General features: G+C 35.4%; 1 protein-coding gene across 2 annotated transcripts; it reads left to right on the top strand.

Annotated features, from left to right (window-relative positions):
- The first annotated feature begins 1,495 nt into the window (after positions 1-1,495).
- LOC107564942 (transcription regulator protein BACH2-like) lies at positions 1,496-27,612 on the top strand. Of its 2 annotated transcripts, XM_016250117.1 has the most exons (5): positions 1,496-1,684; positions 16,903-17,159; positions 19,858-21,321; positions 24,957-25,163; positions 25,267-27,612. In XM_016250117.1, exons 2-5 carry the CDS (start codon positions 16,917-16,919, stop codon positions 25,720-25,722), a joined length of 2,370 nt encoding a protein of 789 aa, XP_016105603.1. In that variant the 5' UTR covers positions 1,496-1,684; positions 16,903-16,916; the 3' UTR covers positions 25,723-27,612. The 2 variants fall into 2 exon arrangements, with proteins under 2 accessions (XP_016105603.1, XP_016105602.1); XM_016250116.1 differs by lacking the exon at positions 1,496-1,684 and having other exon boundaries at positions 16,826-17,159.
- Positions 27,613-27,719: the final 107 nt, after the last annotated feature.

Raw genomic sequence — 27,719 nt, 5'->3', positions numbered from 1 at the left:
AGAAATGACAATCAATCCCTGCTGTTTGAAATGACTTCAGTGACTCAAACAAAGCTTGAAAGCAATCATTTCCAAAGTGCACCATGCACACACACTATGACAGGTCCCACTGATGCTTTATGAGGACGAATGCAGAGCTGAGGCATTTTTCGCAATTTAAGGTCTCCATTTTCTCTGATAAATAAGACTTTGATGTCAGTGCCACTCTGTGCCTTTGAGAATCTGTCACAGTTATTTTTGAACCTAACAGTGAAATTATGGCTCATTTGAATCAGAATCAAAGGAGAAGCAAGAGCCGTCTGCGACAACCTGATAATTCATATAATTGCTTGCCAGCTCCTTTGGGGTACAGTGAGATTAAGTGCTGTTATGCTTACTCTGGCCTTGCTCTAATCTAAATATACATACAACCACTATAAAATTGGATCTGTTTTTTCCTGATTTATCCCGTTTTAATGTGTTCGAATAATCTGAAATGTGGTTGCAATCCAATTTTCACAATTTTTGTTACCATACAGGCTACTGTTATTATTGAACTTAAAAAAAGGGGGAATAAAAGTAAATAAAATAAAAAAGTAATTCATGGTTTTGGAAGTTAAAAATAATAATAATAATAATAATAATAAAGGTTATTAGATAAAACCGATTAGATATTACTTATTGTCCCAGAATGAGTGCATGTGGTCCAACACATAATATTAGTTTATTTAGGTTTTAAAACATGAATAACTTACAATATACTGTAGGTTACTGCTACAGTTTTACTTTCTTGCACAAGGTTTTAATCAAATGAATGCAATAAAATTATTTAAATTAAATTTAAATAGAATTAAATAATTAAAAATTAGAATTAATTTAATAAACAACACAATTAAAATGATTAATAACTTGAATAACTTGCAATAGGTTACTGCCACAGTTTTGCTTTCTTGCAAAAGGCGGAAAAGGGATTAAAATGAATTGACTGATTGATTGATTAATTTATAATTAATTTATAAGGGAAAAAAGTAAATTAAACTTAGTGAATAATTTAATAAACAATAAACTACAAACCATTATTTACATGAAAACCTTGCAATAGGTTGCTGGAGGCTATCTTTCTTGCAAAAGGTGGAAAAGTGATTTAAATGAATGATAATTTTCAATTAATTTTCAATTAATTTATTAAGTTAATATTTAAAAAATAGCCAAAAGAAGTTGAAATTATAGTAATAAAGAAATTATTTTTTAATGTGTTCTAGAGGGTTTAAGTCAATGATGCATGAGGTGTCAAAACCCCATTGGCACGTTATTCTCCGATCCGCTTATACACTTCAAAGAATGATTAATTTACAGGTGTGAAGATGTTAGTTCGCTAGATTCACAAATTTGTGAAAACGCTGAATGGCTCGTGCTATTTTTTCCCCTCTTTTACTATGGGCCATCGCCATGACGTCATCGCCCCAATGTCAACAATGTAGCAGTTTAGAGGAGGCGCGTGCTGGAAATGCCACAATCAGCAAAGAGCAAGAGCAAAAGCACGCGGTCTCGAGTGTAACTCAACGCAGACGGAGATTGAACACACCGTTCCTACGGCTTTATTCAAGAAAAGAATAACCGTCCAGCTGTTGGCGAAACGCGAAGAAAGAGACCATGTGAAAGCGTCTCGCAGAATATCTTCGTGCGGGAACGAGTGAAAGTTTAGGTGAGTGACCAAGCCGCCTGTGGTGCCGTTACGGTTTATGTGTGTTTTGTTGTGAGCGTCTTGTTGTTAAGAGTAAGTTGTTTGTGGTCCATGTATGCCTTGCGCAGAAGAGGCAATGTCTCGGCACAGACAGAAAGCTTACGTCAACGGTTTTGTATGTACAGTCAGTCAGAGGAGCTGCACTGACGTTTTTAGGTCTGCAGGTTCGTGCTGCATATAGTCACTGGTACTAGTCTGTTGATGCCAGGTACAATTATGGGCTGGACCGGATGAACTCTGGCTGAGACAATGGGAAGCAGTGATTCAGCAAGACAATATTTCATGCCTTTGTGTGTGTTCATCCCTCTCAAACATCTATCTATCTATCTATCTATCTATCTATCTATCTATCTTCTAGTTAGTACAGTACAGCCATGCAAAGGCAAAATGAAAAAAGAAAAGTTCATCCCAGGGTTATTATACCGGTAGATGTTAAAAACAAACACAAAAACTCTTTACTTGAAATAAAATTAACATTAACCAAAGTAAAATATAAAAATAAAAATTTATAATATATGCATATGCATATATATATATATGTATGTATATGTATATATACAGTGGTGTGAAAAAGTGTTGGCCCCCTTCCTGATTTCTTATTTTTTTTTCATGTTTGTCACACTTTAATGTTTCAGATCATCAAACTAATTTAAATATTACACAAAGATAATGCAAGTAAATACAAAATGCAGTTTTTAAATGATGATTTAATTTATTAAGGGAAAAAAGCTGTCCAAACCTACGTGGCCGTACGTGAAAAATGAATTGCCCCCTCCTGTTAAATCATGAAAGAACTGTGATTAACCACATTATTTTAGAAAGCTGAGTTAAATTTCACTAGACACACCCAGGCCTGATTACTGCCAGACCTGTTGAATCAAGAAATCACTTAAATAGAACCTGTCTGACAAAGTAAAGCATGCTTAAAGAGCAACACATCATGCCGCGATCTAAAGAAATTCAAGAACAGATGAGAATCAAAACAGTTGACATAAATCAGTCTGGAGAGGATTATAAAGCCATTTCTAAGGGTTTGGGACTCCAGCGAACCATGGTCAGAGCCATTATCCACAAATTGAGAAAACTTGGAACAATGGTGAACCTTCCCAGGAGTTGCCGGCCTACCAAAATTACTCCAAGAGCACAAAGACAACTCATCCAAGAGGTCCTAAAAGAACCCAGAACAACGTCTAAAGAACTGCAGGCCTCAATTAAGTTGCATTATCTTTGTGTAATATAAAAATTTGTTTGAGGATCTGAATCTTTTAAGTGTGACAGATATGCAAAAAATAAAAAAAAAACAGGAAGGGGGCCAACACTTTTTCACACCACTGTATGTATGTATATATATATATATATATATGTATATATGGGTGTGTGTGTGTGTGTATAAACCTAAACTTGTTTTATTTCAGTTAATTACCAAGGACATGCTTCTCATTTTCATGTAGTTTAGCTTGGTGTACTAACATATCTAAACTTAAACTATATAGAATAATAACTTGTATAAAAGTTATGTGCGTGATGACTTTGGGGGAAGTAAAGCTGGTAATGGTCAACAGATAACCAAGCCTTTGGTACAATGAAAACATAAATCAAGAAACAATAGACTTGATTGTTTCTTATATTTGGAATTTGTTTCAAAGTAGGGATGTTGAAACATACTTTTTTTTTTTTTAAAGTAGAGGAATTGCAGCAATATGTTGTAATGAAAGAAGAAGTGGGAGAGGGCATTGGTTGGTGGCATTGTGAATCTTTACTGTCAGCCTGCCAATTTTAACTTGTGTTTGTTGCTTTCTTATTACTATATTTTGAATTGCACCTGTTTAAAAACACTTATGCTTTAGAATATCTTATGAAATATCATCTTTATCCTATCTAGTCCATTACTGTTTATGAAACCAGTTGCATACCACAGACCCAGATTTGATGCGTTTTGGTTAAGCAGGAAGGGTAAAGATATGGTTAATGGGTGGATGAGTTGTTTGTGGTTTACATCCCGTGAGATGAGATGTTCACAGGTCTTTGTGGTGCAGCATATAGAGTAGCTAATTTCCTGTCCTCATCGTAGAAATTCTTATCTGATTCTGGAACTTTTCAGATTGATTATGGATAGAAAATCCACCTTTACCTTTCATCTTAAATTAGCTCTTTCTTTGTCACTTTTGAATGTCTTATCTGCATCTTTATTTAGAGCTGTGACCTTAGTGTGGTAATATCATGAAGACATCTTGGTCTTAATGTGATAATGAGGTTTAACTGCACTGCATTACCAATTACTGATGTTCAGTGCTCTCAGGATCTTTATAACAGTAAAAGATTTGGCTTAGGACTTGGATCTGTTTTATTGTTCATCCTGATTTTATACTCCAAAAAGTGTTTAGATGGATGTAACGATTCACTCCACTCATGATTCGATTCGAATCACGATTTTGATTTCATGATTCGATTCCCAATTTTTTTTTAACAAAATGAGATTTAAGACAAATTATAAATTAAATGTGTCCTTTTGTTCTTGCTTGGACAAAATGCTGCACGTTTCTTTGTGAAATTGAAATATAACACTATAGTAATATAGCACTTGCATATTATTGCTCTTTTGTTGGTTTTGATTGCTTCTATTGTCCTCATTTTATAAGTCGTTTTGGATAAAAGTGTCTGCTAAATGACTACATTTAAATATAATGTAAATAACAAAACTAAATAGAAATTTTAAAACATGCCCCAAATCAAATAAATAACACAAATAAAAGAAATCTCTTCATATAAACAAAATAAGGCTTTGTCTGTGCTCTTTCCATATAAAATTAGAGGCAACCACTGCATTTTAATCATGATCCAAACAAAGATGCTGCATACATGCAACATGAGCAGTTTTTAATCTAAATTAGATTGTATAATTTCGAAATTTGAAGCAAAAACAGAATGGCTTGACTTCAGATTTGTGAAACTATACATCCAAAAATAACTGCATGAAACAGAAACAGCAGATGAGCTGAATGAGATGCAGATGCACTCTCTGCCAGCAGGTGGCGCTTAAAGCATTTCCTTGGTTTCGGCTGTAAACAAAGCAGCGCTGCACTTATGAACTTTAAAATTCATATGCATTATACAGAGGCAAGATAAAAAAAATACCATCTAAACTTTTCTAAAGACAGTAAGTTCCCTTCAGACATACATTCATATAAACTCCTACCTCTAAATGAATCGCGATTTGTTTAGCATCTCAACCGATTTGAATCGTCACATATTTGAATCGATTTTCAACCGGCTTGCGGTTAATCGTTACATCCCTCTATGGCCAGTGACTAATCAATGGTTCGTCTTTATTATTGACTGTGCAGAAACATCTCCTTAGTCGTGTAACAGTAGTTTTTTGTTCAGATGAAAGCACCTGTTTTGTCAGCAGTTATGGGTTTGTCGCTTATCGCGGGTTTAGAAACAGATGTTATTTGTCTTCTGCTTGTGTTTGCAACACAACAGATGTTTCTTCATTGGCTGAAAACTGCTTCTGTGATGAATTAGTTTGATAAAGCAAACTGAATTCCAGTTCTGTGTCATGAAGTGCTTGAGTCACCATATATGTGACCTTAATAGGGTTCAGCAGTAGAAGCTGAAATATTTGTCAGTGTACGGTAGGGGCTTCTCTGTGCACAGATCATCATCAGCATATTTTTTTAGTGTACAGGATGTGGTTGCTAGATTTGGTCACTGCCCCAATTCAAAAACACCCGCTTTCAATGCAAGTCTTTGAGAAGTTTGATTCCAATCACTTTGAAAATAAATTGTGACCCTTTCCTCAATCATGATTTGAGGTGTAATTCATGTCTGTAGCACAAAGTTCACATTAATGCAATAAGTAATCCTAAGTATGAGCATTAATAACAGTGTTGCTTGCTACAAACACTAATAAACCCAAAGACTGCACTGGTGTATGTGCATGTCAATTGTATTCAATCTCTGCAACATCAAATCACTGACTGATATGTTCAGAGTTTTGTTTTTGCTCATTTAGTATCAGTTCGGCTGACTGTGGGTATGATTTTTCACCACAATATTGCTAAGTCATTTTTTTGCCCCCTCTGTACCCAAACATATTATGATTAAAGCTAATAATGAAGTATCAGGTTATGATATAATGCATCTAAAGCCCACAGATGGGCCAAAGGGTGAGAGAAACAGAGCTGGAATGCACTTGGCCACAGCGGTCATTTATTAACTATGTGGACTTGATGAACCCACTGAGCACTGGTTCACTTCCTGTTGGACAGCTAGAGTAGAGTTAGTCAGGGACCTTTGTGGTGAAGGACATTTTTTATTTAAATTACACAGGACAGACTGATAAAGGAAATGTTGTTGTATCCTGAACCATTAAAATGTCACCTGCTCACGTACATAGGCCTACATACATGTATACATATACACACACATCTTGTTCTTTAAAAAAAAAAATATTTATTGCTTAATTAGTTATGTAGAAACAAGTGTCAAACAAATAAAGAAAAAAAAATATTTATTCAATAATTGTGGTTGGTTTTGGGGGGTCTCGGGGTGGGGGTAAGGCATTTTTTTCTGTAGAAAAAAAATTATATTATTTGCTACATTTGTTTTTAAAAATAAAAATAAATTACAAAAAAAAAAAATTTGGATATTTAAATGATATAAAATACAGTGTTGTTAATCTCCAGTATATAAATATATTTTTTACAATGTTTAATACTGAGTGATGTAGTGGAGTGGAGTTTATAAATATTCATATATATTCATTAATGTATTAATATAGTACCAGAGTAACATTTTAGTAGTGCGGGATGAAGTTGCTAGAGTAACATTTCTTTACAAAACATTTTTGCATATTTGGCAAAAAGGAATCCCAAGACGGTTTTATATGTTACCATGCATTTTATTAAATTATGCATATCTCAGCCATTGCAGCTTCAGTCTGCAGATCCAAATGTATAGCCTCAAGATGCATTCACGCTGAAGTAGCTCGCACGAATCTCCAACTACACCCCCATCTCGTCTCAATTATTCCTTTGAATATAAGTGTCACGATGCTTACCGCTGCGGTTTTTGTATTTTACCAGAATCTTCTGCTTTGACGGACAGATGAAAGAGGAGTTGTGACTCTTATCCTCTGTTTGAAGTAGGTCATCAGCTGACTTAGGTAAAAGTAACACAGCTGAATATGAATGCAGGAAACCAGCTGCGTAGTAAGCAGTAAATCTGTAGGAGTTTCAGTATGACATGTGGATTACATTTAACCCTGATAAACTCTTTGGTCACGCTCTCTATAACATGTGCGGTTCATGCCATTATTTATTTTCATAGTAGTTCAGTTAAGGTACACGATTCAGTAGTGTGAATGTAGTCACAGCTAAAGGACATTTTTTTAAGGAGTAGTTCACCCAAAAATGAAAATGTTGAAAATTTACTCACCCTCAGGTAGGGCTGTACAATTAATCGCATGCGATTGCCATGCGCATCTCGTCAGTAAAGCCGGTCCCGTGGTTGGTAGTAAATCGTCATCACCTGCTTTCAGATGGAGCGGCATTTAATACACAGAGCCGTAGTTCACTGACAAGCTAGGCGATATCGTGTTCATAATCGAATGCGATTCATCTGCGATTATGAACGTGATATTGCCTAATTGTCAGTGAACTACGGCTCTGTGTAGTGAATGCCGCTCAATCTGAAAGCAGGTGATGGAGATGTAAATTAGTTTGTTTCTTCATCAGAACAGATTCTGATGAGTAGCATTACATCACTTGCTCACCAGTGGATCCTCTGCATTGAATGGGTGCCGTCAAATCAGAATGAGCTTAAAAAAAAAAAAAAAGAGTAATCTACACGACTCCAGTCCATCAGTTAATGTCTTGTAAAGTAAAATGCTGTGTGTTTGTTAGAAACAAATCCATCAAGATGTTTTATATTTGAAACATTGTTTCTGGTCCATAATCTATCATCTATAACTCTTCCTCTAGTGAAAAAAGTCCATTACTTGTTGTCCACTCACATCAAAATCCAGTGACATATCTGTTTAGATCTGTCTTTGGCTGTTTTTGCTTGTAAGCGCGGTGCTTGATCTGTGCAGATTTCTCTCTTGATTCAGACAAGACAACTTTTTCCACTAGTGAAAGCAATATTATGGATGGAGAGACCTGTGTTTTTGATTATTACATATTTGTTTAATACAAAAAGCTTTTCTCTTCACAAGATGTTAATTGATGGACTGGAGTTGTGTGGATTGTTGTGATGTTTTTATCAGCTGTTTGGACTCTCATTCTGATGGCACCCATTCACTGCAGAGGATTCATTGGTGTGCAAATGATGTAATGCAAAATTTCTCCAATTCTGTTCTGATGAAGGAACAAATCCATGCGTCTACATTTTGGATAGCCTGAAGGTGAGTAAATTTATAGCAAATTTAAATTTTTAGGTGAGCTATTCATAATCATCAACCAGGGCTGGAATTATCCATTTCATAATGTGTAATGTGTAATGTGATCATGAATATCCTAGATTTCACTGAATTTTGTTACCACTTTTGTTGCTGTCAGTATTAATGTCAGTGGTTCAGCTGAAATAAGAGAGGTGTAGACGTCATCCTAGAAAATGGAGTGACAGGAAAGAAAGGTCATTCCCAGTGGATTGAAATACCTGTGCTTATTTTAGGAAAGATCTATTGAAATGACAACAGTGAACTTCAGCTCAACTTCAGGGCGGTGATTCTAAATGTCATTGTAATATTGTTTTCCGTAGTTTAAGGAGCATAATTGAGTCCTGAAAAGCAAGACTGTGTCAGGAATTGTAATTGTAATGGGGAATTTCTCATAAATCAAGGCCTTAATTAACCAGTTTTGCCTAATTAGCCGTCAAAGCAAAAAAGGAAATGCATCAGGAGTCAATAGATTTTTTAGGACACTAACATGGTTATGGTATTATACTTGTGAACATTTCTACCTTGTCAAATGTCATTCATTAGTACAGAAAGAGAACTTACCACAAAAATAAATGTTTCATAGATGTTCTTTAGCATTGACATGCCTTCGTTCATGTCTAGGTTGTCTTACATGGATAAAAAGTAGTAAACTGTCTTCAAATGTGTGTTTATGTTCTTCATCAAATTTGTAGTATGATGAAATTTTAATAAGCGCACAAAACTTTCAGCATTTGCTTTTTTTTGCATTCCTTCTTTCTGATGTTTTGCAATCGGTTTATGAGATCACAGCAGATAGCAGAATGAAATCTTCAAAGCTTTTCAGTGTTTCCAAGTTGATTGTTAATCATATCTTCCAAGCTATTTGAGCCCATGGTTCTTGTGTGATATTCATTTGAAATTCAAGATATTTTACTGTATAGGGAGAAAATCAGGTGCAACCTGCTGCCTGAACCGTCAGTCACCCTCAGATGGTTACTGCCTCCCATGCTGGCCTCAATTACCATCTGTTTAGAAAGGATGTCCAGACCTTGGTCATGCTGACATCTCATCTACACTGTACGTGAGAGACATGACATGACAAAACTTGCATACTCCAGTTTTAATCAAGAAAGCTGTATAGACCACAACAGTGTGAAGCCAAACTGCAAAGCGCACACAGTGTAGGCAGCTTTGTTGATTATATCAGGACTGTTCTAGTTTTTTTGTGTTGTCAGGCATTACTAATAGTGTAGATAAGCTACAAAAGGCAATGAGAAAAAAGTTCAGCTTTTTAATCTCCTCACTTCAGAAGCTGATCTGTGCTGATGGCAAAATAAAAGTAGGCAATATTTCAATGTATTAATGTCTTTTTGTGTATTTTGCTAGTTTCTTAAGGGCCGATTCATTAGAATATTTTTGCAATGTCTCACGATTTGTGATTATGGGAGCATAAGACAAGATATTTAAATAGTGTCTTCAATTTAAACTTCTATAGCAAAACAAGTTAATTTAATTACTTTAAATCTCCTTCAGTAAATTGCTTCAGCATTCATTTTTTATCAGTTGTCTTGTCCAAAAAAAAAAACAATCAAAAGTTTAGGGTCATTAAGATGAAATTTTTTTTTTTTAAACTGCAAAGCGCACACAGTGTAGGCAGCTTTGTTGATTATATCAGGACTGTTCTAGTTTTTTTGTGTTGTCAGGCATTACTAATAGTGTAGATAAGCTACAAAAGGCAATGAGAAAAAAGTTCAGCTTTTTAATCTCCTCACTTCAGAAGCTGATCTGTGCTGATGGCAAAATAAAAGTAGGCAATATTTCAATGTATTAATGTCTTTTTGTGTATTTTGCTAGTTTCTTAAGGGCCGATTCATTAGAATATTTTTGCAATGTCTCACGATTTGTGATTATGGGAGCATAAGACAAGATATTTAAATAGTGTCTTCAATTTAAACTTCTATAGCAAAACAAGTTAATTTAATTACATTAAATCTCCTTCAGTAAATTGCTTCAGCATTCATTTTTTATCAGTTGTCTTGTCCAAAAAAAAAAACAATCAAAAGTTTAGGGTCATTAAGATGAAATTTTTTTTTTTTAAAGAAATTATTACTTTTATTCGTATAAGTATTAATACTTTTTTAAATCATTGAATGGATCAAAAGACAAAATGATGGTATATACATTTATAATGTTACAAAACATTTCTGTGTCAAATAAATGCTGTTCTTTTCTATTAATCAAAGAAAAAAATTATCTTGAGCAACAAATCAGCATAAAATGATTTCTGAAGGATCATGTGACACTGAAGACTGGAGTAATGGCGTTAGAGGAATAAATTACGTTTTAAAATAAAATGTTCAAATAGAAAACCGTTATTTTGTTTATTGTAATAATAAAATTTTATTATATTTCATAATATTTCTGCTTTTACTGTTGATCAAATAAATGCAGCCTTGGTGAGCAAGAAAACACTGTCACAACCATTTAATCTAATAGTTAATCTAATGTACCCCTTATTTGTGGCAAATTAATGCACACAGTCTCTTGTGACTTTAGTCTAAATTATCCATGATCTATGTTTTTAATGACTCGCTCTTGACCATCTGCTGATTGTATTATTTAATGCTTGTACTGAAGTATGTTTATCCAGCTCATTGCGAGCTTCTTTGTATTATTATAGCCTGCTTGCTGTGTTTTTTTTCACGGTTGCCTCTGCCCATATTAAAGACCGTTATGAGTCACTTCTCACTTCAGTCTGGGAAACCATGATTCATTCAAGCTCTGTTTCAGCAACCAATGCCCAAAATACTCTGGCATGGAGTCACCCCCTATCTTTACATTGCAAAGCCAGCTTAGGAATGCCCTGATTGACTTGAGTAGTGGTATTTCAGCTGTTTAGCTAACATCTGATTTCCTTTGAATAAGCAACAGTAATTTATAGAACTAAATAAACTGGCACAAGTGCATTTACTCCTGAAGGACATTGGCATTCTGTTTCCATATTGCATAGGGAACTGAAGCAGGCTAGATGTGAATGCATTGTGGGACATTTCCCACGGAGTGCCAAAAATAACTTGCATTTTTCAAAGAAATACATTCTTTCAAACACCATTTGTTCAAATCCTTTATACTGGCATGTGAATATGACAGTGACCCTCTGAAAGGGAGACAGCTAAACTTATTTTGAGCACAATAGTTCATTGTTGAAACTAATGATGTCATAGTTGAATTTCCTGCTGGAAAATCCCCCCAAGATGAGTTCTTATCTGAGGTGTGTTGTGTCATTCTGTTTAGCTGTGTGTGGTTTTCTCTCCTGACCTGCAGGCTTAAAGCATCAGGCAGCAGGCATCACTGGATCACAGCTCCAGCAGCCTGCCACGTCCCGCAACACAAAGTGTGAGCTCATGGAATCTGTAGATAGCGGTTAGCTTATATATTTTACGAGGATATGCGCAATGATTCATCAAATGTTCTCACAACCAGAGAGCAACAGACAGGCATAGAGTTCATGTATAGGTCAATGACAGTTACAGTGGTGTGGTGTCGTGGTTAACAAATCGGGCTGGTAACTGAAAAGTGGCAGGTACTCTGAAAACTTGTTCTATGTTATTATATACTTAATTATAATACATTTTATATCTACGTTATTATATAATATTAATAGAGAGAGAGAGAGAGCGTGCAAGAGAGAGTGTAACAATTAAAATCTCTGAATTTATATCTAATGTAGCGTTAGTTCTGGCAGGTCACTTTAGTCAAGCTCGCATCAGCTGACTCTCAGCTGATCCCCATCACAAATCGGGCTGGTAACTGAAAAGTGGCAGGTACTCTGAAAACTTGTTCTATGTTATAATATACTTAATTATAATACATTTTATATCTACGTTATTATATAATATTAATAGAGAGAGAGAGAGCGTGCAAGAGAGAGTGTAACAATTAAAATCTCTGAATTTATATCTAATGTAGTGTTAGTTCTGGCAGGTCACTTTAGTCAAGCTCGCATCAGCTGACTTTCAGCTGATCCCCATCAACCTATGGGAATACGACACCCATCCAAGCATTCATATATAAGGTCCCGCAGTAGTATCAGCAGTTTTCGCATTGCTCAATAGCTAATTACCCTCCTCCATCCCCAACTCCTCCTCTGTCAGTCAGAATTCAGCCTTCTGATTCTCCTTTAAATCTGACTAATTCTAAAATGTGTGCATAACATTATTGAGCTTTAACGCTGCTCTCCCTGTTCTCATCCATGCTAGGCTGCATGGATGCGCAGGGAGTTCTTGCCCAGAACAGAACCATACCATCAATCCAAACTGTATGCTAATTGTCAATCATCTTTGACGATAGTGGTCCTGAGAGAACCTTTTATTGGAGACATTTGTGCATGCATATATTCATTTATACATACATATATTTGTATATATTCTGAAATTTGAATGTTCATTCTACACAAACACTCTTATGGAGAACTAAACAAGCAGAAATTAATGCATAAATAAATAAATATAACATTTAATGCATAAGTAAATAAATGAATAAATATACAAAATATAAAATAAATTAAAGAATAAATTTAAAATTAATACAGAAAATAATTAATAAAGGCAAATATAATAAAAAATCAGTTAAGGACTAAATAAAAAAATAATAATTTAATTAGTGATGAAAAATGAAAATGAAAAATGAATTGTATTTGTTTTATCAAGTCATATATTTCTGCATTTATTTTCTATTCTTTCTTTCTTTCTTGCATGGATGCGCAGGGAGTTCTTGCCCAGAACAGAACCATACCATCAATCCAAACTGTATGCTAATTGTCAATCATCTTTGACGATAGTGGTCCTGAGAGAACCTTTTATTGGAGACATTTGTGCATGCATATATTCATTTATACATACATATATTTGTATATATTCTGAAATTTGAATGTTCATTCTACACAAACACTCTTATGGAGAACTAAACAAGCAGAAATTAATGCATAAATAAATAAATATAACATTTAATGCATAAGTAAATAAATGAATAAATATACAAAATATAAAATAAATTAAAGAATAAATTTAAAATTAATACAGAAAATAATTAATAAAGGCAAATATAATAAAAAATCAGTTAAGGACTAAATAAAAAAAATAATAATTTAATTAGTGATGAAAAATGAAAATGAAAAATGAATTGTATTTGTTTTATCAAGTCATATATTTCTGCATTTATTTTCTATTCTTTCTTTCTTTCTTTCTTTCTTTCTTTGTTCATTGGTTAAGTTGTATAGTAAGTTGCTTTGGATAAAAGTTTCTAAAAAAAAAACTAAAAACATTTTATCATATTATTTTAGTTATTGTCTAATAGTTTCTCCTTTTTAGCATGTTAAACCATCTCACTTCAGCTTCTTTTAAAATACAGCATACTGTGATTCTCAGAAAGCTCTTCAGTGGTTGGAACTGAAAGAAGAGCTGCTGTAATCAGGTCAGTATGAAATTAGGCCAGGCTTCTCTTGGTGGTCATAACGGCCATATTACCCCCTGAAGTAGGAGGCCTTGAATTATATGCACTTTTTAATTAATGTCTTGGTGATTGTGTGGAAAATGGGGTCACCACATTTGTGCTGTGTAATCAGTTATTTAATGTTTGTCCATGTGGGATCTAATGGACTTATTTTCTTAATTTTTTTACTTAATTTTTGTTGAGTTTAAATGGAAACACTAAAGCAAAAATCACTATTACAACTGCTCTCTGAACAAACCTTAAAGGGATACTTCACTCAAAAATTCTGTCATCATTTACTCACCCTCAACTAAGTCTTTCCTGTATGAGTTTTTTGCTTCTGTTGAACATTAAAAAAGAATGCAAGTAACCAAACTGTTTCTGGTCCCCACTGACTTCCATAGCATTTTTTCCATACGATCGAAATTCGTCGGGACCAGCAACTCCAACATTCTTCAAAATATCTGCTTTAATGTTCAACAGAAGAAAGAAATTCATACAGGTTTGAAACAACTTGAGGGTGAGTAGCCTAAATGATAACAGGATTTTCATTTTTGGGTGAATGATCCCTTTTAGCATGTTACATTTGTGTTTTGTGCTACTCGCATTTTCTTCAGAAAATGTAAAATTGTGCCCAAAAAATTGTGCTAAAATCAAGCCTAATTATCCAGAATTATACATTTTATATATATATATATATATATATGCAGTTTATCTGATTACAGTTTGTTCCTAGAGTGTGTACATGCTCATTATTACAGTGTCTTTTCCATCAAAGGAATTATTACTCCTGCATATAAAGCCATATTACTGTTGGCAGTGGATCTAGGTCGGGGAATTAGGGGCTTCATAAATTAGGGAGACTGCAGGGTTGGTCAACATTGTGGGCATTTTAACAAATGCTTTCTAATTATATTTCCATTCAGTCCTGGAGGAGCAGAAGCAGAATAGGCTAGTTCTGTAGCATGTTTGTTTCCACAGCGACCGGTTAAGCCTAGTTTTTCACTTGAATTAGTTTTTAGTGGATCACTTTTCTCAAGAGTAATTTGTCTTTTGAAACCCTTTTCATTGTACTGCTTGTGCAACACTCACAATACACAATACTTCGAGCACCATTGTAACGATGCTCATCTGCATTATGGTCATGGTTGTCTGACATAGTCATGCATCAGTGTTGATGATGAAACATGCTGTAATTCCCTCTGTTTATTTGCATGGTACTTTTCCTTTTCAGAGCGACATCTCTGAATGAATTGACATACTGGAGATATCTCATTAGTGTGGGTAGAGCAAGCATGTGACAGCTGCTATCAGACATTTCTCTGTTAGTGTGAGGGGCTCTGAATGTGCTTTATTAGGAGATGTGTTAATGATTCACAAGCTGATACTAAGATAACCAAAGCCAAGATGCTGAAATGCCGTTTGTTAGAGTGAGCAATTGCTATTCAACCGCTAATCTTCACTAGACTGGTTCAAAATAATTGGAATATCCCCCTTACTAGTTCCTCCTTTCAGTTTTTCACTGCCTCTAGGAATGAACATAATAAAGTGTGATAATAGAGTAGAAACGACATGTTTTGTTGTAGAAGTATATGTGAGGGATAATGCACAATCTACCAATCATTACTGCAAAATAAATCTGGATCAGGTTTTCTGTCATCCTCAAGAAATGTATTATGAAGTAATGACTGACAGACTATAAATAGTACCACTTATCAAATAAATATGGTTATTTGTGTTATTGTATTATCTTACTTGTTGATTTCTGCTTAGAAAAATATTCTTGTTTATTATATGGATTACAAATGTATTAATATAGTTTGCTAACATATTTAGCTAAAATCAAAGGGTTTATGCTCACCATATAATCTTCACTAATATAAAAAATTATATTCAGTGTGTGTGTGTATATATACACACACACTGCAGTTTTTATATTGTCTTATTTGTAGATTAATTTCTGCTTATAAAAATAGAAAACAATCAATGTCCTAATATCACAATATTAATCTAGATAATTGTATTATCTAGATGCATTAAATTGATCAAAAATGACGGTTAAGGCGTTTAAGTTATTTAATTTGTGCACTTCAAAATATCCCATAAATCAAATTCCCTGTGTGATATTTGGATCTGATTATTTGGGAGACCACAGAAGATGTTTGACTTCACGTTGGTGTGTACGAAACTTATTTTTATCGTCTTGAAAATGGGAACAGCAGGAATAGTGCAACAGAGGCTACCACTATTGCAACCTAGTCTTGCAAAATAGGCTCATATTCTATTGCCATTATTATGGTCATGCAGAGCCATCGTTAGACTCCCTTGAGATCTCAACCCCATACTATTAAACACTCACATTTTTTATGGCTGGCAACACATTTTTGGCTTTCTATATGTAGCAACTGCCCTGAATGTGAGCTTCAGTGGGCTTGTTTGACATATTCTTTATTTTTGAGACCATTACCCTTGACATGCTAAAACATTTGCTGTTTTTGTGCAACTACAGCCTCTTTGAAATTCCACTAGTGTAATTTTGGAAATTCAAATATCAAAGTCCTAATTATTAGTCCACTTTTGAAGCTGACGATATTTGGATCTGATTATTTGGGAGACCACAGAAGATGTTTGACTTCACGTTGGTGTGTACGAAACTTATTTTTATCGTCTTGAAAATGGGAACAGCAGGAATAGTGCAACAGAGGCTACCACTATTGCAACCTAGTCTTGCAAAATAGGCTCATATTCTATTGCCATTATTATGGTCATGCAGAGCCATCGTTAGACTCCCTTGAGATCTCAACCCCATACTATTAAACACTCACATTTTTTATGGCTGGCAACACATTTTTGGCTTTCTATATGTAGCAACTGCCCTGAATGTGAGCTTCAGTGGGCTTGTTTGACATATTCTTTATTTTTGAGACCATTACCCTTGACATGCTAAAACATTTGCTGTTTTTGTGCAACTACAGTGTCAGCTTCAAAAGTGGACTAATAATTAGGACTTTGATATTTGAATTTCCAAAATTACACTAGTGGAATTTCAAAGACATGCTGCTAATTGGCCATCAGCTCAAATTGAGACATCTATGCGATTGCATCAGCAATTGTGCAGTTGTCCATTATTGGTTTCGAAGAACTGCCATTGAGATGGATAACATGTATGTTTTTTTTCTAGCTTTCACATGTGCAAAAAATTTTATAAATATTTTTTTTGAAACTTTAATAATGTGGAGCAGTCATGTCATGTTACTTTTATCCACAGGCTCTGAGCAAGGAATGTCTACAGAGGAGAAACCTGAAGCTCCCATGTATGTCTATGAGTCGACAGTGCATTGTGCCAACATCCTCCTGTGCCTGAATGAACAGCGGGAGCACGACGTCCTGTGTGATGTGACCGTGCTGGTGGAGGGGAGGGAGATCCGTGCCCACAGGGCAGTGCTGGCAGCTTGTAGCCAGTATTTCTCCCTACTGCTCAGGGGCCAGACGGAACATGAGCCGGTCATCAACCTGCCACAGAAGGTGAGTGTCCTCATTTGGCAGAGGTACCGATTCAGCATACATTAACAGCCTGCAAGGATACACCTGAATGACCTGCACTGAAAACCTCACAAAAAGCCCAACTGGTTATAAGGTTAACTATGAAATCCTTGCATTTTTGAAGATTACTGCATATAAACATCTTTATTTTCAGTTCTTTGTTCATTCATTTTATTTGTCAGTTTCAGGACTACTTTTTTTTTTTTTTTTTTGATAAAGGCAATTAATCAGATGATTTGTTGCAGAGATAACTATGCCTGCCTTGAAAATTTAAATGTAATTTCAACAGACAACGCATTTTATGTTTTGGAGTATTTATGATTGCATTTAGAGTGGATGTTGTGTAAATTTACACAAAAAATATTGTGTAAATTTAAAAATGTCCAAATGTCTGAAATAGCCTTGGAAATGAATAACATTTGGTATTATAAATTATTATAAATAAAATTTCTGTAGTGAATATACACTACCATTCAAAAGTTGGGTGTTAATACTTTTATTCAGCAAGGAAACAATGACTTGTTCAAAAAAGACATTTGTAAAGAAAATTGTAATGTTTCAAAAGATTTCTGCTTTAAATGCTATTCTTTTGATCTTTCTATTCATCAAAGAATCCGGTATATTTTCACTAAAATATTAAGCAGCACTGCATTGATAATAAAAATGTTTCTTAAGCACCAAATCAGCATATTAGAATGATTTCTGAAGGATCATGTGACACTGAAGACTTTAGTAATGGCTGCTGAAAATTCAGCTTTGTCATTACAGGAATAAGTTACATTTTAAAATAAATTCAAATATTATATAGTTTATTTTGTAATTGATATTGCTATATATATATATATATATATATATATAGCTGTTTTACTGTATCAATTAATTTTCCTTTTAGGAATATTGTGTTCTAACAACAAGAAATGTGTTCCTTTGTGTACTGATAGATAGAGCAGTCCGACAGGAATGTGTCAGTGAAGAAAACATGTTCATTGTCTGCAGCTTTGAGTTGGCATAATTGCTTATGTTCTTTACCAGGAGTGTTAGCAGAGTTCCCTCTCAGAACTTCATTGTGCTTGAGGAAGTATGATTTATTCATGGCTGATCCTCTGTGTTGTAATACTTTAGTGCTTTGCGATCTCAAAGCTCAAACTTATTTACAATATCCCAGATATGTTAGAAGGCCCCCATTTGCCTCTGCTTATATATTAATTATCGTTCATCTTCAAAACACTTAATGTCAAATTGTATTCTGTAATGTCCGGGAAGTTGGCTTCATATCTCATTCTCTCCTCAGAGCCATGCTGAGCTGCTTCCCTCTTGCTTTATAGTGTGGAGTCTTTGCTTTCTGCTTTGTGTGTGTGTGTGTGTGTGTGCACATGTGTCCCTGCCTGCTGCCCTCATTAGGATTGCATTAGGATTGCTGGTTATAACATTAAAGGAGTCTCATATGGTGCTTGGCTTCCATAAAGACATGCTTCTGCAGGCAGCAGCTGCTGATGCCAGCTGAAAATAGATCCACAGAATGCTCAGCACCAACCCCCCCCCCCCCCCCCCCCCCCCATGATTTTCTATTTATTAGCAGCTCTGGGAGGACTGACTGAATGTCTGGGGGAGCTGTATTTTCAGCAGAATGACGTTCTATTTTAAAGATGATGTTCTTGATGTGGTTGCGCTGCCCCGAGCATTCATGGATACCTGTGAGAGCGATAGAGTGATTGAAAGTGATGAGAGGGGTGGTTTATTTTTGTTCCTAACACTATGCAGTTCACTTAATTTTATTTCTTGACATAAAGCCTTGTAAGACCTTGATAGGCAGCTCAGATACTTTTTGTAGCATAGACACAGTTATGATTTTTAAATGTGATTTGAGGATGATCTGATTATTCTCAGTCATTTGTGGTCACAGTTTCCACAAAAATATTAAGCAGCATAAATGTTCTCAACATTAAAAATTATGAGAAATGCTTCTTGAGCACCAAATCATAATATTAGAATGATTTCTGAAGGATCATGTGATACTGAAGACTGGAGTAAAATTGGCTGAAAATTAAGCTTTGCCATCACTGGAATGAATTGCATTTTAAAATATATTAAATTAGAAAACAATTATTTTAAATGGTGAGCATAAAAGACTTCTTTCAAAAACTATTTAACTTCTTACTAACCCCAAACGTTTGAACGGTTGTGTGTGTCTATATATCAGTCGATATAGATTTAATTTCTGTATGCTCCCTTCTCCCCTTTTTACATTTGTGACCTTTGTCATCATCTAACACTCACTTAATCTTTAAAAATGTGAATAATTTAATAACACTGTTAAATGTCATCATTAGCAAATATCTAACTGTACATTAATGTTATAATAACTACGTTCATTTGTTTCAATTATTTTATTTTTATTTTTTGTTATTTTTTTATGCATTTAGACAAAGTAGTATCAAATTTTAATGTCTAGCATTAATTAGAAATATCAGTGCATCACTATTACTTAAATCTTAAAGGTACAGTAGTAAACAGCCTTTTGGAATTATCATAAAGGAGGTTGAAAATGAATGGAAACCTTTAGTAACAATATAAGTGGTATTTGGGGAAACAAATAAAACATCACAAAAGTGTGACTTTAATTTGATTAAAATACCACTGGTGACCCTGAAATGTCAGATTGATTTGTTTTCTTTTTTAGATCACGGGGAAAGGCTTTGCCCCACTGTTGCAGTTTGCTTACACAGCCAAGCTGCTACTCAACAGGGACAACATCCAGGATGTTATATGTTGTGCAGAATTCCTGGGAATGCACAACCTCGAAGACTCCTGCTTCTGCTTCCTACAGGCCCAGATGAAAAGTGAGGCTGCTGGCATGCACACCAGCCAGAATCCCCCTTCACCTCAGACCCTGGTTCAGAAGCATCACGATAATGGGTCAGAGGATGCAAATGTGCAGTTGAGTGATTCCAAACCACCACTGTTCAGATCAAGCCTGCACCCTGAAAATGAGCAATTAAAAGTCACCAACAACCTGCATCAATCAGACCAACCTCCAGCTTTTGACATCCCTCATTATCCCAAATATAGAAAGTACCATCAGGTTCTTGCTAAGCACAATGCAACCAACTCCTCACACAGCAGTACCTTAAGCTTACACGGCTCCCTGCAGGATACTGTCACCAGCAGCGATGCCCAGGGCCTTAATTTTTCGCAGGTTAAAGCAGAACCAGCAAGTGGGGAAGACTGTGTGCCACTGGACTTGTCAGAGTTGGAGCAGGACGGTCTGGTCCAGGATAAAGGGAATGAGATGGAGATGGAAATGGAGTTTGAAGGAAGACAACTTAATTCAACACCCATTGAATTGCCTGTGAGCAAACGTTCACCAGTGTGCCTGCGCTCCCTTGATAAAAAGGAAGTCACGTCTTCGGATCATTGTCTTAGCGCTGATCTGCAGTTCACCAGCAGAACCTCTCCCCTTCAAGAACGACAAGTTGCTCCAAATGACTTCCAAAAAGACTATCAGGCCTTCGTTGGGGGACTTGGAGTGACATCCTCAAAGAAGGATGAGAAATTAACTGATGGCGTGTCCCTCAAGTCACTTTCCTTTGAGATGATCTGTTCCCAAGAATCTGAACAGGAGAGCGACAGAAGAAGTGTCATCTTCTCCTCTCGAGCCCCCTACCATCTGGCGGCACCCGCACACTCTTATCCGGGTGAGAGCTGTTTGGGGCAGGAGACCCCAGATGACTTATGGGCAGGTTCTAGCCAGTCATTCCCCTGCTCCAAAGCACTGTCCCCAAATTCTGTCTCTCAAGAGCACGCATGCCGCCAGCCAAAGAGCAGCTGTCCGGTGCCTATTAAAATGTGTCCCCGTTCGTCTCGTGCCGAGAGCCACATCAGAACCTCTAGCTCTTGCTCTTCCTACTCCTACGCTGAGGATGGCAGTGGAGGATCTCCTTCCAGCCTGCCCCAGTTTGAGCTCTCTACCTCTCCTTGTTCCACCATGGCTCGATGCCTGGCCCTTGAACACCAGGAGCATAGCATGTCGGGGCCACCAAAGATTAAGTGCGAGAAGTCCTACGACACTAATTCCAGTGACGAATCTGGATCTTTTTCTGATGGAGATAGCGAATCCTTTCCCACCAAAGAGCACAGTCAAGAGGTTGGTATATGTTTGGAAATAATATTAGTTTTGGTCTGTATTTGGAAATAATTGTTGCACTAATATTTAGGAATATTTGGAATACATATTGCACAGTCTGTGTTCCAAATAAATAACAAAGTGGAAATTAAAACTTAAAGTGTAAAGCTGAAATCGAGATATGGCTTAGTGCGATTATCAAATCACGAAGGCTGTGATTTAATCACATAATATAAGAGCTGCATGTTCCAATAGGTAGCATGGCACTGTGTTCATTTACACGTGAGAAGTTCATAATCCAGTGTTTTGTACAGCAGCTTAATTTGGTCGCTTAAATGTGCATTTGGCAACCTACCATCCGCCAACCACCTTCCCAAACTTGTAATGAGAAGAACTTAACAAAGCAGTTGCTTTTAGGGCTTTTAGCTTTTATAGGGCTCCCTGTGTTTTTCCCACCAAAAATCAAATCTCGATGTTTTGAACATTTGAAAATTAAGAAATTGAGACAGCAAAAAATATTATTAGTAATGTTATTTTACAGTTGTAATGTAAAAAAAAATTCTTATATTTTTCTTTAATAATACTGATTTTTTTTATTTCCAGTGCAATATTGCAAAAGTAATTTTTCTTATTTTGTTGAATATTTATTATTGTTATATTGGTTTATTTATTTATCAATTTCTTTATTTATTTTTGCCAAATTGTGCATCCCTACAGACAAGTACAACAAACCTGGAACTTAAAAAAAAAATCAGACTTTATATCGTGATCACAATTTTTATTCATTTTTAGTTAAAAGTTAATTTTTATTTCGCCTAAATAGTGCAGACCTATTGCAGTGGTTAGCACACATGCTGTTCAAATCAAGTTCTTGATCCTATTAAAATGCAAAATCCCCATAAATAATTATGCAATTTCTTTATTTATTTTTGCCAAATTGTGCATCCCTACAGACAAGTACAACAAACCTGGAACTTAAAAAAAAAAATCAGACTTTATATCGTGATCACAATTTTTATTCATTTTTAGTTAAAAGTTAATTTTTATTTCGCCTAAATAGTGCAGACCTATTGCAGTGGTTAGCACACATGCTGTTCAAATCAAGTTCTTGATCCTATTAAAATGCAAAATCCCCATAAATAATTATGAAAAAATATAATAATTACAAAACATTCCCACATTCGATTCCTTAGCTTCTGAGATTGAGAATCAGGCTGCAGCAACTTGGCAAACGCTGGTGGGTTGCCATGGCAATAAGCTCTGAGCCGTTCTTGTTCCTAAGGTCCCAATGACATAATTGTTCCTTCTCCTGACAACACTGACACATTGCCAGTTCAAGAATCTGTGTATGATAATTTGCTGTCTCGTTTAGTCGTTTGATTTTTGATGACTCAGTTGTTGTCAGTATTCAAGTGACTACAAAGATGAAGCTTTTTTGTTTTGTGGGATTCTTCGAGTTTTGCATAAAAACCCAGATATTTCACTTTTTTCGCTATTTTGCATTATGAAACTGATAGCTTCTAGAATATGATTGAATGAGCTTCCTTCTAAACTACTGTAAAATAGGTGATATACGCACACCTATGACCAAACTTCAGTTCTGTGTTGATGTGTCAAGTTGCTGCATTGCCTGGTAAACATAAACATTACATGTAGGCTAATTCACTGCAAACATGACTTTTTAATTGTTTTTTAGTTAGTCTTTATTTGTTTTCCAAATATATATATATATATATATATATATATATATAACAAGATAAACTGACTTGAAGCAACAAGCATAAGATGATAAGACATGTTTTCATAGATTGTATCTTGAATATAAATATATTCTCTCTTGCTGCAGTGGCATATTTTTAAACTTGTTTGTACTTTAAAAATGAAAAAAATCTGCAAGTAGGTTAAAATGTACTCTTATTAAAGATACATTCTCTGAAAATAAGTCTTAATATCTTATGGAGTTTTGCTTCTTAAACTGATAGCTCACCCAAAAATGAAAATTGTCACTCTCGATTTGTTCCAAGCCTGTATGAATTTCTTTCTTCCAAACAGTTTCTAGTCCCCATTGTAGAACACGAAAGAAGATATTCTGAAGAATGTGGTACACAAAACAGTTTCTGATCCTCATTGACTTCCATAGTATGGGATGTTCCATAGTAAAACAAAATATAAAATACTGTAGTATTTTTAGGGAACTTCCCATACTATTGAAACTCATACAGGTTTGGAACGACATGAGGGTGAGTAAATATTGACAGAATTTTTGGGTGAACTATCCCTTTAAGTACATTTATCTAGTTTCAGGTGTTTTTAGATATTGATTTAGATAACTGGAAAACTAGGCAAACTGTTTATGATGATTGTCAGTAATAATAAATGTTAACTAGTTAATAAACATGTGATGACAAAAAATGGCATTTAGATGGTACTTCTAAGTAAACAATAGTATATCTCCAAAGCACCATGGTAATACCATGCTATTTTTTTATTAGTCACAAATGAAAGAAAAAAATAGGTTAAGATAAAATGCAAAATTTGAGCCCTATATAGTGTAGAAATCTCTGCAGAAACAATCTTTCTATAGCCGTCTTTATTGTGCCCTTCACTCTGCCTGAATTTAAAGCTCCCAGCTGCAGGTCCCCAGACAGAAGTGGGGCAGCGGCCCCCAGGCTCCCATCTGATGATGGGCCGCTTCACCTCACTGGCTAACAGATGAGCCCTACTTCACTGTATGAGTGCCTTCTCCCAGAAACGACCTGACTTCAGAGAGAAGGAGAGGAGAAAACGTGCCTGTGCTGCTGGAAGCCTAATCTGTCATTCTAGCCTTATTACAGAGCTCTCTGTAGTAGAGCGGTTAAATATAGACCTCCATTTTACACAGACTGAGCAGTGGCACAAGGTCACAGCAGAGAGAGGGAGTATTCGTCATGGTGATCACTATGACCAACTCGCTCGGCAAAGTTTTAAGTCAGGTTTCATCTTTGTCATTGCATAGAAATGAGAATTCAGTCGTTCTATGTGCACAATTTGTAATTGAACCATAATGTGTAGCTTATCACAAGCACATATTACCAACCCACCAAAATCCTTCAGCACATGTTAAAGAACAGAATGTAGACCTTGTCTGAAAGGAAATTTATATATGAATTAAACATTGCATTTCATGGAATAAATACAGTAAAAAAATAAAAATACAGTAAAAGCAGTAATTTTATGAAACATAACTATTTTAAATAACTTATCTATTTTAATATCTTTTAAGATATTATTTAATCCATTCCTGTGATGGCAAAGCTGAATTTTCAGCAGCCGTTACTCTAGTCTTCTATGTCACATGATCCTTCAGAAATTATTATTATTATTATCAATGTTGAAAACAGTTTAACTGCTTAATATTTTATCTGGATTCTTTGTTGAATATAAAGTTCAAAAGAACAGCATTTATTTGGAATGCAAATAAATAAAACATTTCATACAAGTTAGACGGCAGTGTCATCTAGTGGTAAAGCACCATATTTTCTATGAAGGAAGTGTCAAATTTGCCAAATATATATATAACATTTATTTTGTAATTTTTTTATTTTATGTTTTGCCAGTATACGATGTTGCACACTGTAATAAATACATCTTAACTATAATGTGCTGTACACTTGCAGGTGAAACTGCCTTTCTCAATAGACCATATCACAGAGCTTCCACGCAATGACTTTCAGCTGATGATTAAGATGCATACGCTGACCTCAGATCAGCTAGACTTCATCCACAGCATGAGACGCCGCAATAAAAACCGCATCGCAGCTCAGCGCTGCAGGAAAAGAAAGCTGGACTGCATCCAGAACCTGGAGCGCGAGATTCACAAACTGGTAGGCTGTGACCAACAACCTTAGAGTGTTTGCTTGCACTCTCCACAAGAATCTAGATTTTTCTATACCACCTTCATTATTGCATCTGTTTCTCCTCCGTTAGGTCTGCGAGAGACAGAAGCTCCTAACTGAACGCAGCCAGTTGAAGACCTGCATGGGGGAGCTGTGGGAAAACTTCTCCTTTTTGTCTCAGGAGGTCTGCAGGGAAGAACAATGGAGTCCAGGACAGTCTCGGTCTTTGTATAATCTACACCCAGACCCAGTTTCATCCAGTCCAACCGGTACAGACCTTAGAATCTCTCCCAATCCCACCAGTATAGACGTCACTCTCACCTCACACAACAGCGTGGTGTTGTCCCCAGGCTTAACTGGCTGCCAGGCCGTAGCCGAACCAGCACATTCACACCTAAGAGTGGACAGAGAGACTGTGTCGCCCCAAGACACTGTCACCTCTGAGAGGTCAGAACCTTCCCACGTGGGCAGCTCAAGTGTGACGACTGATTTCTGCCAGGAAATGACAGAGAAGTGTACGACAGAAGAGCTGCCTGAGAGAAACTGAGTCCGGTAAACTGCATTTTTATCTGTTATCATGAGAATTTGTTTTGTGTTCAAATGTTACTTTTTTTTGCCAGTGTTAAGTTTAGTTTGTCGCTACTTTAGGGGACTGTTCTGTTGTTATGTTCATGGTGCATCACCTGATGTGTTTTTGTTCGTGTGTGCATATGGATTTGTTCTCATACTTGCTGTATAGGATGCTAAAATCATTTAGTTTTGAACGATACCTTCTTTTTTTATATTCATTTTATGCTATCTGGTTCTCAGATTTATCTCAGGAATTTCTGATTTTTTTGGGCAACTTTAAATCAAGCAGCATATGCAAATGTGATATTGAGTGTTTGAAAGTGTTTTGTATCTATTGTGCATTAAAGCATTCCTAACAAAATTGAATAATGGAGAAAACTAAACAGCTGCTCACCTGAATTTGCTAAAAGCCGAGCAATCTCTTTCTAAACTAGCAAAATGGAGAGCTCTTCTACTAAATAAATGATGAAGCAATGACGATTAGCTGCCTGCATGTTCACTCAAACATTTTGTGATGAAGCATCATTTGATATGGAAGCAATTTTCTACAGATTTTTTTTTCTTCTTCAGTTTTCTAGACTGTTAAAAAGATTGATCAGGGATGTCTGTTGTATAAAACTCTCCAAGCAAACTTTAGAAAATATAGTTATTCTGACTTTGTTCATTTTGGCAGCTCACACTTAGATCTCTCAGATCTGATTTGATTCCTTCAGGGCCTTATGCACATGATAATTTTACTGGAGTCAGAAATCAAAGCAAATCAATATTATTTCCCCCTCTTATGTTTGTTTGTTTTTTGTGGGGGGGGGGGGTTGCTTGGACAAACTGTAGTGTTTGTACACTTGTCCACAGTCCACTTTCAGTGTTTAATTATTTCCATGGTCCTAATATTTTCACTTTTACAAGTTCTCAATTCCCTCCTTCAATTCGGTGTAATTTTCACTAGTCTTATAACACTTTTACATGTTTGATTTAATATCGAGGTGAAACTTCAAGCCTTAAGGTAATAAGAGTTGGAAAAGCTTAATACTGCATTTCTATTTTTGTTTCTAATGTTGTTGCTATAAGCTACCATGTGTAAGAGCCACTCACATCTGCATCATCACAATACTAAAGTTCAATGGTGAGATGGGGTATTTGTTTTGATGTTTTAATTAATTTAGTCTGTTTACTTTAAATTATTGTGAACTGCATGATTTTAATAAGATGTAAGGCATGATTAAGCTTCATGTTTAATATTTGGTTTACCAAAACTTTTGGGAATCTGGTTGAACATGTTAGCTTGTATTGAGCAAAATCAATTAAAAAAGCTTTGGCTTTAAAAAAAAAATCTCATAGAGTTGTCTTGGTTAATTTGTGCACCATAAAAGATAATTCTCAAAGAATTTGCTGTCAGGACTTCAAATATGTCCTCAATGTTTATAAATTCTTCAGAATTCTGCATATTCTGAATTTTTATTCTCATGAGTATGGATTTTGATAAATCAGTTTATCATGCTTTTGTTATATAATGCACCACAGTTGTGATATGAATATTGTGATAAGGGCAAATATGAATATTGGTTATTAGTTTACATGCAGTAGGGAGAGTTTTGACATTCATAGAGCTACCTGTAAAATCAATATACCTCTCGTCTCAGACAAGGTCTGTTACAGAACTTGTTTACAACCTTTTTAAAAGATGTTTTACAATCGTTTCTTTTATGTAGATTTTGTATGTATTGTACATATTCTGTTTATAGGTATTTGTGGGATTCTTTGAAAATGATTGTTTTGATTTCTTTTGTCAATCAAATCTCGAAAAGTTGTGACCTCAATGTTCATAATCTGTATTTGTTACGTTCTTGAATGTTTCCACATTGAATTTGTCTACTAGGGTATTAAATAAATTGCCAAGCATGTTTTATGCAGATTGAGTGTGTTTTGCATCATTTGCTCTGAGGAGTTAAAAATTTGCACGATCTGTGTTCACCC

This window comes from Sinocyclocheilus grahami, unplaced genomic scaffold (assembly GCF_001515645.1).
Source record: "Sinocyclocheilus grahami isolate Dianchi unplaced genomic scaffold, SAMN03320097.WGS_v1.1 scaffold972.1, whole genome shotgun sequence".
NCBI classification, from domain to species: Eukaryota; Metazoa; Chordata; class Actinopteri; order Cypriniformes; family Cyprinidae; genus Sinocyclocheilus; species Sinocyclocheilus grahami.
This window is presented reverse-complemented; position numbering and strand designations above follow the sequence as displayed.